At 39.8% G+C, this 13,199-nt stretch overlaps 1 protein-coding gene across 8 annotated transcripts in view; it reads left to right on the plus strand.

Annotated features, from left to right (window-relative positions):
• lama2 (laminin, alpha 2) overlaps window positions 1-13,199 on the plus strand; it is a 163,910-nt gene that overhangs the window by 130,178 nt on the left and 20,533 nt on the right. For 5 of the 8 annotated variants that reach the window (XM_019261645.2, XM_019261641.2, XM_019261643.2 and 2 more), the window contains 12 exons: window positions 2,108-2,186; window positions 2,276-2,407; window positions 5,366-5,482; window positions 5,704-5,867; window positions 6,346-6,484; window positions 7,788-7,890; window positions 8,238-8,354; window positions 8,847-9,029; window positions 9,434-9,439; window positions 10,155-10,309; window positions 10,546-10,689; window positions 12,868-13,001. In XM_019261645.2, coding sequence (XP_019117190.2) covers window positions 2,108-2,186; window positions 2,276-2,407; window positions 5,366-5,482; window positions 5,704-5,867; window positions 6,346-6,484; window positions 7,788-7,890; window positions 8,238-8,354; window positions 8,847-9,029; window positions 9,434-9,439; window positions 10,155-10,309; window positions 10,546-10,689; window positions 12,868-13,001 — 1,473 coding nt within the window. The remainder of the gene's footprint in view (window positions 1-2,107; window positions 2,187-2,275; window positions 2,408-5,365; window positions 5,483-5,703; window positions 5,868-6,345; window positions 6,485-7,787; window positions 7,891-8,237; window positions 8,355-8,846; window positions 9,030-9,433; window positions 9,440-10,154; window positions 10,310-10,545; window positions 10,690-12,867; window positions 13,002-13,199) is intronic. The other 3 variants (XM_019261642.2, XM_019261644.2, XM_019261647.2) reach the window with 1 other exon arrangement.

The raw sequence follows: 13,199 nt of genomic DNA on the forward strand, positions 1-13,199 counted from the left end.
ACAACCTGCAGCACCGCAGGGTTAAATTATGCAAAACCTTGTATTTAAATGTATTTTTTTTATTCTTCCTTTCTTTTTGTTGACACAGGAGACATCAGGATTAAATATCATCGCGCAGATATCTGACTGCCACATATCCTAAAGCTATGAATTTCTGCTGATGTTTTAACAGGGATTCTCTCTCTCTCTGTTTCTCTTTCTCCAGAAGACATTTGATGGAATTAGTAATCTACTATTCTCATCCCTTGTTTCTTCCCCCCGCTCTCTCCGCCTGTCTCATTCAGCAGTAAATGTTGACGAGGTCGATGAGTTAATTAAAAGTATTGTATGGCCGTAGGGGTAGAAACAGAGGCACACAAAGAGCGTGCAGCGAGAAAGGAAAAGTCACAGAGGGAGAGCAGAACAACTGACAGATGGACACGGAGTTGTTGTGGGAGAGAGTATTAGAATAAGAGACGCCGAGAGAGCTTGCCACTGCCACTGAATGACTTGTCTGTCAGTCTGCGGTTGATTGTTTGACTGAACCCGGAGGGGAGATTTCAAACAGAGCAGCAGAGAAAAACACAAGCATCAACAGATGTTAAAGGGATGCTTGAGCAGAATGAATAAAGCTGGCACAGTTATATAAGTTTCATATTTTTCCATATTTTCAGTATGTCGTTAAGTCAGAAAAGTTTGCACACATGCTGCAAAATAGATTTTTAATTCACACAGTGAATTGTTATGATTGTCATTTTGTAGCAGTCTGTTTGATAATGGTTAAACACCCCTCCTGTTTGGTTTTAACTAGTTATACTCAATAGTCTTCATGCTATTCCTCACAGGGTTCATTAGAGTTTTATCAAACCCGATCATTACCTTTCCTATACCTGAAGTGTGAGAAACTGTCCTCTGAGTGATGTCAGCTGGAGGACAACAGATCCTTGTTGTCTTAATTAATGCCGACGGTGGAAAAATAAGGATCATTAAGGGGGCGCTATGGAAAACATATGGTTATTAAATAGTTTGAAATACTTCCAAATGGCAAGGTTTTTCCAAGTATGATGAGAAAAACTTTGGAATGAACTAAAGGCTGCCAATCATGGTGGATCAAATGAAGCGAAGGCTGGAAGTTGGTTCAGGCAATCGACTCGAGCCCCTTATATCTAACACCTCATTCTCATATTAGCCGTTTACTTAGGGGCCCGATTACGCCAGTAAATCTATACAGTTTGTACGACGTGTCATCTGACCACATCGGAAGGCACAATTTGAATATGAATAATAAATAATATGAAAGGCCTCATTTGTTTATATCATTTGAAAATCTTACATAATAATCATTTTAATCTGGAGATAACGGCACACATTCCAGTCGACTCTCAGCTGTACTCAAAGTGACAAAGTTCAGTTACTGTAGGTGTTTACTTGTGGACAGTGGCAGGGTCAGAGTCAGGATGCCAAATATCAAAGCTGTACATTGTCTCATAATAACTGATCCCACATGAGTCAGCTCACTGAGCAGCAAAGCTGTAAAAAATTGATGAAGTGCGACTTTAATATAATCTAATGACTGGAGTTCCTTTATGTCGCTCCCGTACTCTCTCAATAGTTGTATTGTCAGCTCTCTGTTGCATTTAACTAAATAAACAGTGGATGTAAAACCTTTTGAATATCCTCATCAGACACTCAAACTGATGAGGCTCATCTCTGCAGCAGTTAGTTTTTAGTTATTCCTCAGAGTCTCGTTCTCTGCCGGTTTTATCTGCAGCTCTTACTGATGCTGCAGTGTACTTCAGCACATGTTGCTTCACCCGCCCACCCAGTCACGTGCGAACACGTTTGTGTGACGATATTTGAAATGTTTCACACTGCCACAGTTTAATTCAACCCAGCCTGAGGGGTCAATAGAAGAACATCGGCAATTCGATTCCAGCGTTTCGACGTTCAGTCATGTGGAGTGATTATTGTCTTTGCAGAGCACAGGCTCGGTCACGCATCACAATAACTCTCCTCACCTCTCCTCTGTGAATTGTTGCTTTCAGATATGCTAACTTAATACCTTTGTGAGCCATAAGAGTTTGTTAAATGAGCAAAATATAAATATAAATACTCTCTCTTCTTCCAGCCTTGCAGAGGAGCTGTATCAGAAAGTGAAGAGATTATTCGGCGACCCCCATCAGGCAACAGAGGACCTGAAAGCAGAGGTAATTATAACTTCTAATCTTTACTCCTTTGTCTTCGGTGTCCCTAAATTAATGACATGAACTTAATGCATCCCCGTCTGCTTCCCTAGATAAAAGAGAAGCTCTCAGACCATGAGGGGAAGCTCCAGGAGGCCCAGGATCTGCTCAACACTGCCCAGGGAAAGACGAGGCAGGCTGGTTCACTGGCTGAACAAAACCAAGCTAACCTCACAGCCCTGGAGGTACAAACAAACACACACATACACACACACACACACACACATGCCCATACATGGCTACACACACACAAACACAGCCAGTGTGCTTGAATGCTAAATCATTTCCATACTTATGGCCATGTTTTGTTAATCATAGATGGTCTAAATAACTATTATGCCTGAGTGTGCCTGAAAGCGCACACTACAGTATGTTATCCACCGCGCTTCTTCCGCTTATTATTCTTACGCCGTTTTTTTGGCTCGCTGCTTCTTCCGTCGTTTTTTCCTTCCTTCCTTCAATCAAGGAAGGAAAAAAATGATGGAAGTAAGGAAGGAAGGACAAAAACGATGAAAGGAAGGAAGGAAGGAAGGAAGGAAGGAAGGAAAAAAACGATAAGAGGAAGGAAGAAAAAAACGACGAAAGCAAGGAAGGAAGGAAGGAAAAAAACAAAGGAAGGAAGAAAAACAACAGAAACAGAAAAAATGACGAGGGAAGAAAGGGAGAAAAATGATGGAAGGAAGGAAGGAAAAAACGAGGGAAGGAAGGAAGGAAGGAAGGAAGGAAGGAAGGAAGGAAGGAAAAAAACTAGCTTGTTGTATTAATACTGAATTTACTGAGCAGTGTCAGTACTAATGTATGGGGGCGACGGGGCCAGAGTCAGGCACACTCAAAATTTCTTTAGAAATGTTCTAGTTTGCTATTTTAAATTCTTTAATGTTTTTACTGTGGCAAGCAAAAGAGAAATAGTTATGTATACTATTATTATAATTCAAGCAAAAGAGAAATAGTTATGTATACTATTATTATAATTACTTCATAAATTCAAATAAGCTGCCTTAGTTGATAAAAAGGCAAAATATTCAATTTCTCTGGGTAAAAATATTGACTCTGATTTCTCCGATCTACACATCAAATCAAGTTAAATCAAACCGAGTTCATTTAAAAAGCACATTTAGTGCTAAACAAGCATAAATAAACCCAAAATGCAGATAGAAACATAAGGACATTATTCCATTTGCAAATAAATAAGTAAAGGGACAGATGGAAAATATTAAAGAGTAAAAAGTGTTACATAAAACCTTGAGGAGACACAAAGGCCCGAGAAAACAAGTGTTAACAGAAGGGAAACACTTAAAATGGTAACCTCTGACTGTGGATACTCGCCCTCACCTCTTTAGCCTTGATGTCCAGGAGCGGCTGGTCTGAGTATCTCGGGTTGGAAAGGGGGCATAGGAGCTCATAAGTGTACTGGAGTGCCAGGCTGTGCAAAGCTTTAAAACAAATAATAGAAGCTTAAACTCAGTCCTATACTTCACCAACGCAGGGCCGCCAGTACAGGTGCGATGTCGTCCCTTTTCCTGGCACCAGTTAGCAGCCTAGCAGCCACATTCTGCACCAGCTGCGAGCGAGACAAAGGTGACTGTGTTAAAGAGGATTGCAGTAATCCAGCCAAGAGGAAATTAAGGCGTTTGTGTCAATCTTCAGGTCAGAAAAGAGGAACGGTTTTGAGTTTGGTGATATGTCTCATCTAGAAAAAGCAACCTTTCACAGTTTTAAAAATGTTAAAGCTGGATTAAAGATGACCCTGAGGTTTCTGGGATGGATGGCAACTGAATTGTTCTGGGGGTTTTTTTCAGGTGAAAAAAAAAAAAGTAAATGAACAAATGGCAGCTTGCATGCAGTAATAAGTAATCAAGCAACTCAAATGTGACATACTCTACTTGTTGCAGCATATCTAAGGCACCCTTTGAAATAAGACGATCTATTCATGCTACTGTAAATATCTGCTGCTACACATACTCACGTACAGTATTTCATCAACCTCACATTCAAGTTCACGTGCAGGTAATCACGTCTTTGTCGCCCTCCGAACTCGCTCGGCGCAGGCATAATGTGGAAATTATAGCCCTCGTGGGTAACCATACACTGGAAAGACTCACAAAGGAGCTGAGAACAGTGGCCTCGCACCTCCAACAAATTGATCTTTGTATCAAAGAAAAAAGCCTTGGGAGCTCTGACAACTGTTCACAAGGAGACATCAAGCACTAACTGTCTGTACTCTGCATTGTTATATTAAATTGACATTGTCGTGAACTCTTGAGTGATTAGTATTTCTGGTGTTAAGCCTATTTTACTGGTGATTTTACAGTATTTAAACTGTAAAATCCTAAAGCTCATAAATAATCAAAGAGTGGAGCATCTAACCATCTATTCATCTCACACTCATCTATTCCTTTTTTATTTTCTTTAAATGCCCTCTGCATATGATCCATCATCAAGGAAAGCTCGTGGGCAGAACTGATGTCTAACAGAGCAAATCAACAAGCATTTATTGGGAAGATAATGATACATGTCCTAGAGGCTGCATTCTGCAGTGTGCACACACAGAGTGCACTCTTTCTTTGTGTCGGTCTTTGCCTCCATAAAGAAAAACTCTATGCAGTGAAGAAAGCGGAATACGCACACAACATACTGGGGTTGTTATGTTAAGTATCCCTAGTGCCCTCTTACTGACTGATGATTACATTTCTAGGAAATCATTTCAAGGAAATTGCTCTAGTGTTTCTTTAGATTTAAGTTCTGACCAAAAGCACAGCATCTCTACAGACAGACAAAGAGTCTTTTGTTATGCTTGTATGCATTATGGGGAACAAAAAACTCTTCATGAAATAAGGCTGTGCAAAGAAGCAATCATGCTCATCTTGGGGTCATTGAGCTATGTTTATTGATTGAAAAAGACTCAAGGATTCAAACACACAGGTCAATAGTTTAAGAAGCTTTTTTCATGAATTCTTATTAGTGAACCAAACATGGTTGATCAGCAACAAGCAATTTGATGACATAACCAGAGCGTTAGGACACTGGAATGGGAATTTTTCAATAAAATGTTACATTTTATAGAACAGGCAATACATTTATTAGTCAGCTGGTGTTCTTGTACAGCTATTGATCGTGTTTTCTTTTTTTTTCTTTTTTTGCAGAGGAAGCGCTCGGCAGTGAGCGGAGTGAAGCAGGAAGCACAGGAGGTCCTCGGAGAAGGAGAACGTCTACTGAATGAAGCAAACCAGCTTTCTGACAACATCAACAAGGAGATAGAGGTACTAAAGTCAACCTGTAGAGCTCCCTGTGACCTCCATCTACTGTCCAGTATTCTGCCTGAAGTCAGCTTTGTGTCTTTTGGTATCAGACTTTGTGGGAGTAGAAGAATATCTCTGTGTTTTGACTTTGCCTGTTTGTTTGGTTTAATGGGTCAGTCCTTTCTTTTCAGTCTCCACATCATCAAGCAAAGTGAGCTTGCGCCTCTGCTTTCTGTCCGTAGGACTTGGAGAATATGGGAGAAGAGCTGGGTCCTCTTCATGAACAGCTGGATAATAAAGTCAGTCGCCTCACCAATGGTTTAAGCGACGGCAGCCTGGCTAATCACGTACACGACGCAGAGGAACACGCCAAGCAGCTGAATGAATCCGCTGCCCTTTTGGATGGGTGAATATAAACACATCGCCACACATTCGTACACGTATATGAGTCTGGAACTAGTAGGTGATTATTGGGTGGATTTACAGATTGAGTAATGACATAATCAAACATGAGCTGGTTACGGTTTCTCAGCTGTGAAGATTTGCTTGTTTCTTTTTCATATCAGTACACTTAATTGATTGTTTTGAACCATGCTTTTTCACATTTTACAGCCTCAAAGATTGAATGACAAATGTGACAAAATAAAAACATTTCAAAGGCAATAATTAGGCAATGAAAATAATTGTTACGGCCTCCCGAGAAGCAAAATTTGAGTACAAACAGACTCTATAATTACTGAGCTCAATAACATGTGTGTCTCAGGAGTGTTCTGTATTTGGGTTTTCAGAACTTAACAAAGTGCGACTAACTAACTAAAAGAATAATATAATAAAAATGATATAGATATATCAGTTTCTCTCCTCTGTTCTCTCTCCCCTCACAGTATTTTGGCCGAAGCTAAAAATCTCTCCTTCAATGCAACAGCCGCCTTCAAGGCCTATAGCAACATTAAAGCGAACGTGGACGCAGCGGAGAAAGAAGCGAAGGCAGCCAAACAGAGGGCGAGTGAGGCACTGGCACTGGTAAGAGGACACAACACAAACAGAAACATGCACACACCTTATTGACTTGAAATAAAAATATCAATTTCTTATTCCCATTCAAAATATTCCCGCAGTATTATTTCTTATCATGCATCATTTATTATGAGAAAAACACCCTGTGCCTGATTAGTCTCTATACCACGATCGTAAACAGTAGATACTGTTCACCAAGAGTGTGTGGGTGGGGAGTGTGTGCCCTACCTCACATTCAGGTGTGTACATACTGTAAATACCAAGGACAAGCATTGTAGTCCATGGAAGAGCACTCACAGAACAACAATGTCATTCTCTTATAGTATAAGTGTAGTGTAATTTATTATGAGAAAAACATACACAAGCCCAATTTCCATGCTCTTTGAGTGCAACATAATTGTGAACAGCAGATGTTCTCCACCAGCTGTACAGGTGTATTTATGTTGTATGTAATCTACCCCCCATTCAGCTACTGTATATGTACTGTAAATACCAAGCACAAGCACTATAGCTATCCAGACGATGAAAGTGTACTCTCTGCACAAGTGTGTGTGTGTGTGTGTACGTGTGTTTGTGTGTGTCTTGCATGCAGTAACAGTAATGTAAGCTTGGGCTCTCCATTAGTCATGGCTGAGGGATCAAAGCACTTCTCCGTCCTTCTTCTTCCTCCGACCCTCTCCCTCTTTTCATTATCATGACCACACACACCTGAAATCTCCCGTTTCCTCGCTCTTACCTTCTTTTATTTTTTTTTAAATGTATTCATTTTTCATTTTCTTTCCTCCGCGTTCTCGTTTCACAGTTTGTTTGTTTTTTTTTAATCTTTTCAGTTCATTTTCAGTTCATTTGCTTTTGTCTTGGTTAGATTCCTCGTCTTTGATTTTCTTTTCCCCTTTATTCCATAATTTCTTCTCCTCTCTATTTGTTTTCATTTTGTTCCGATTCACTTATTTGCCTTTTTTTGGCAACATTTTACTCTTTTTCTTTCCAACTCACCCCCCTCCTTTGCTTTCTTAAAAAATATTATTTTCCTTTGGCAAGAGAGCGGTAAAGAGTAGAATAAGAAAAGGAGAAAAGGCTGTAAGAAAGAGAGTGAAAGGAGGCTAGGAAAGGAGGGGTTTGATAAGGAGGAGTTATGTCAGCTTTCTTAGAATATCATTTAGCAATGCAAAGTAGTCGAGCTTTGATCTCACAAAAAGGTAGTATGCAGATTACTACACCTTTTTGTGTGTCGCCAAACATGTAATTCATTATTAAAACATTAATAGTGAAGTTATGTGACAGATTTTGTGTGTTTGTGTGTGTGTAGGCTTTAGGTCCAGAGGTCCCTGTAAAGGAAGCAGCTCAAGGTGCCCTTCAGAAAAGTCAGAGACTGCTGAACCAGGCTAAACAACTTCAAAATGACGTCAAAGGTAACCATGGGTGTGTGTGTTTGTGTGTATAATATATATTTTATTGGACAGTATAAGGATATTTGTAGGGTACTGATGTACAAAGACCGTACTGTACTGTAGTACTCAGAGCTGTAGTCTATAAATGGATTACAGTAATGATATAAAAATATAATTTATACAGTATAAACCATTTTTATTTATTTGAATCAGTTTATCTGCCATCAGTGTCACTCTTCATTTGCCTCTCTATGACTTACTGTCAGTCACTCTTACTTACTAGAGAGGTGAGGTAAGTGTTTTATCAGTACGCAGCCTTAACTTCAAATCAAAGCGCCATCATCCTCACTGTGTGTGTGTGTGTCTAGAGAATGCAGATAACGTGGCCACGCTGAAGGGCAGAGTTAAAGCAGCGAGAGACAAAACCAAAGACCTGCTGAAAGCCGTCAACGGAACCATGGCAACGCTCAACGCCATCCCCAACGGTATGACTGCACAAATACACAGAGAGAGATAAAAGAGAGAGTGGATCAATATCGCTGTGCCGACAGAGGTCGGTTCCTCCGGTAAACTGAACTTGACACATGTCAGTACTCACAGAAATGTACTGCAGTGATGTTGAGGTTGGTGCACGTGGCTGTGTTTGGACCGACACGCAGGAAACTGTTAAATGCAGCCGTAACAAACTGTAAATGGACGAGGTTACCCCGATGTGTTAAATTTGAATTCAGATTTGTGAGTGAGTTCAAAATAACACAAATTGTCTGAGACTATACTATGATAGCAGTGCCTGTCCTGACCCAGGATCTCTTTACAACTCCACACAAAAACCCATCTATTGGTCCAAATGTTCTAACGCTGTGCCACTGATATGTGTCCATCTATTGGTCCAAATGTTCTAACGCTGTGCCACTGATATGTGTATTTAACACGCATAGCCTTAGTGTGCCTGTTTTTTTTTTTACATTTTTTGACAGACACAGCAGCTAAACTAGCCGCCACAAAGGCTGTGGCAGGGACTGCCAACGCCACGGCCATAGATGTCCTGGAGCGCCTCGGGGACTTGAACCTGCAACTCAATGGGCTACAGAGGAACTACAGCGAGCTTGAGGACACTGTCAATACAGCCAATCAGATGATCCAGGACCCCGAGAAAAACAGTAAAGTTCTTTTTATTGTTGGCTAGTTACATTGCAACAAAGTCTAGTAGCAGTAGTAATAAATAAAAGCTGATGAAAAGTTTTTAGGATATTACAGTCAAATTTTTGGGGGCTTAATTATCATTAAATTAAATATTTATCATTAGGAAAAAGTCACTAAGAACTGTGAAAAGTGTTTTGAGTGTACTGAACCGCTTTTCCTGCTAAAATTGGTTTGTTTATTTCCTTATTTTTCCTTAATTACTTAATTTGTTTGTGTTTTACCTCCCAACGAATTTTAGTTTCATAAACAAACTAAAAACAAAACCCCAGAGACTCTGTACCAAAGGAAAGTTTCCTAAACTCCACATAAATTGATATTTTTCTCCCTGTCCCTCTCTCTCTCTCTTTTCCAATCCCCACAGCCATCAGTATGTATTTTTCATTTACCTTAATATAAACACTTCTCATTGTAAGTGGTGCACCAATACCATGTTGTAATTAGCAAGTAATGATGCGAGGAATGTTACCCGTCAGCACAAATGACTAGATATTTGTAGACTTTACTTATTAAATGATTTGCTGACACATATTAAATCATCACTTAAACACAGCTTTGTGTTAATGTGGTGTCTTGGGATTGATCGATATCATCTACTGTACTGTATGCCAGAATAAACTGGTGTCAACAACAGTATTGGAGCACCACCCGTTAGTTTTATGACTATCTTTAATAGATATACAGTAAACAGTAGTTGCTTCTAATAGAGCATGAGAGCTCTGCACATTGCAAAGCATGGATCTCTTTCTCTCTCTTTATTTTTTCTGTCTGTCTAAATTTCTTTCCAGTTTCAGCCTTTACAATATGTAATACTAAATAGTGTAGAAAATATCCTCTTTGAATGCTGAGCTATGCTAATTACTCGGCTCTCGCAGGCTTCTCCATCTTCCTCACCCTTCCTCCATATTTCTCCTCCCTCTTTGAATAATATCTGCGATTTCCACAGCTGCCATTGTTTCTCATCCTTGCCATCCTCACTCTTTACACGCGCTCTCTCTCAGCTATAATACACGGCATAGAATTAATGACAACAACCGCTGTACTGTTCGGCATCACCACTGTACTTCATCTCTCTCTCTCCTCAGTCCACGCCGCAGGAGCTAAAGTGAAAGATTTAGAGGACGAGGCTGACAGGCTGTTGGAGAAGTTGCAGCCAATCAAAAAGCTGCAGGACAACCTGAGAAGAAACATCTCGCAAATCAAGGAACTGATCAACCAGGCCAGGAAACAAGCGAACTCAGTGAGTTGTCAAGACGCTGACGTGTACAGCCTGATCATGTTTCAGGACGGCATTAAACACTTTTTTGCTATATTTAATTAAGTGCATGGCAACACAAACACAAAAATGTGGTTCCTCATTAACATCTGCTCAAAAATTCACCAGATTCCACTTGACACAAATTTATAAAGGAAACCATAAACAACAATATAAAATATCAAATTTGTCATTTCTCATCTGTTTCTTCCCCTTTCCAGATCAAAGTATCAGTGTCATCAGGTGGCGACTGTCTCCGTAGTTACCGGCCCGATATCAGGAAAGGGAGGTACAACACCATCACCCTCCACGTCAAAACCACCACACCGGATAACCTGCTCTTCTACCTGGGCTCAGCTAAATATGTAAGTACACTGTTTACTGACAGCCCAAAATACACACACCAGTGGAACGCAGCTGTCATTAATACACCTGTGAGCTTCCTGCTATGACATGTCAAAATGTCTGCTGGGTCTATTGTATCTCATCTGTCAGGAGTCGGCCCCATTAACTCGATAGTTTTCTTAACTGTGATTTATCATGTTTGTAGAGACTTTCTCATCCACGTTTTCAACAGCATACATTTTGCATGATAGTAATGCATTGCTGTGTATATATATTAACATTCATTAAGTCTGCTTGGGTAACTAATATGTCTGTATGTTCTCTGGGAGAAAGGATGGTCAGACTTTGTCTCTGCACTGCTCTGGTATTATTGCTGACAAAATCGAAAATCCAGTTGACAGTTTCACATTTTTTTTAGGGTTTCATATTAAAGCATTAATCATATTTAATACAATGTTGAGGTGCTGTATATTGTGTAGCATTTATCATACTTGAAAATGCCTGCGTTATACACACACAGACACACACACGTACACACACTGCCTGCTAACACACACAGAGAGTGATTTGTCTAATATGAGAATAATTAATACTACCAACAACTGTATAAACGGAGCACACTGCTGTTTTAAGGTACCACTTATAATCCTTAAATGTGTATGTGTATGTGTGTGTGTGTGTGTGTGTGTGTGTGTCCTAAGGAGTATCGGCAATTAACAACAAGTTTATGTTGCTATCTGCTTTAGCCTGATTTCCCCTGAGAAATCACGGCTTTGCTTCATCTGACTGGGAAGTCTTGAACATGCGTGTGTGTGTGTGTTTGTCTTTCTCACTAATATTCTCTAATAGTGAAGAATCCAGTATGAATAATAATGCTGTGTGCATGTGTGTGCGTGCGTATCTCTGATATTTCACTAATAGTATGTAATGCTAGTTGAATAATAACGATGCTGCCCTGTGATCTGTGCTAATGAATAATCGTCATTACCCTGGAGAGACTGGAGAGATAAGTGTGTGTGTACTTATGTGTGTCTGTGTGTGTGTATGTGTGTCATTTGTGTCTTCAAATGTGACTCCCTAATAATCTCTAATTGTGAATAATACTATATGAATAATAATGAGGTGTGTGTGTGTGTGTGTGTGCGCGCATCAGAGACAGCATCCAGATGAGGGCATATGCTCAAAATTCTCTTTATTAATTTTTTGGACTCATACATAAGTAATAAGACTATTAATCAAAATACAGCAAGATCCAGTGAAAATCCACTGATAGAGACAGATGGAGGAAACTTCAGCCTTCGTACCCTCCGAATAGACCAGTGCTGGGTTTGAAGTTGCCTCACTGTTCGCTTATTAGCCATTCCCTCTCTGATAAGTACTCTATAAGGTTCTTAATATTCATTATTTGGACGTTTATGAATCAGTCATTTCGCATCACTGCCAACAGTGTTGCATAACTCTTGTTTTCTGCATTGCATCGTACAGTTTTCAGCAAAAAGTAGTCTGCTATGGACGCTTTTGACTTAAAGGTACAGTGTGTGAGATTGTGGCTTTATTCAAAGAATATACTGTAGCAGAAATGGTACAGACACCTTTCACGTTTTTCACAAGTTGTTACAGCCATCATAGTTTCCCCTTCATGCTAGAAAGGTTTGGTGTGAGGCGAAGGGGTTGCAATCCAGGTTAGCTCACATTGTTAGATGCCACTAAATCCTACACACTGCTCCTTTAATGGTGAATGTTTCCCAGGTTATTCTTTGCACAGGTGGATACATTAGCCAGAGGTGTGTCAGACAACCTGTAAGGACTATGCATACCTCGCCCCTATTCAAATCTAAACCTGATCTATTTTATCTGCTGTGACAGTACAGTCGGTCACAGTCATGCAGATAACTAATTGAAACTAATTGTGGCAAATCCACTGCTGACAAAGCTGCTTTCACCAGCTAGTTCATTGCCATAACCATCTTCATTAAGTGTTGAATTAGTTGCGAGATGTTTATCCTGTTTCCATCACATTTAAAGGATAAGGTCCCTGATTTTACACATGTAAGATGAAGTGTTATTGGACCTTGAACTACTTGAAATCTAATTCTCCATATTATTCTTTAAATCTCTCCTCCTCTCTCCTCCCTTTCCATATTTCCTAAACAGTTTGTGTACAGTTATATGCAGCATATGTCTTGTGTGTGTCTCAGGTTGATTTCCTGGCCTTAGAGATGCGTAAGGGGAAGGTGAATTTCCTCTGGGATGTTGGTTCAGGTGTGGGCCGTGTTGAATATCCCCATCACACCATCCATGATGGAAACTGGCACAGAATAGAGGCGTCTCGGTAAGAAGTTTGTACACACATGCAAGCACATGCTTTCTTGTTTTCGTCTGATGCAAATGCCTGTCTGATGTTTATTTTTAATTAAAGAAAACTCCGTTATTGATAAATACAAGTGGAAATGGACTTAAAACATTTCTTAATTATATTTTTAAATTATTATGAGACTTTAAAGCAGTTCTTTTGTATTTTCTTCCCATT

Source organism: Larimichthys crocea, chromosome XI, assembly GCF_000972845.2.
Source record: "Larimichthys crocea isolate SSNF chromosome XI, L_crocea_2.0, whole genome shotgun sequence".
Lineage (NCBI taxonomy): Eukaryota > Metazoa > Chordata > Actinopteri > Sciaenidae > Larimichthys > Larimichthys crocea.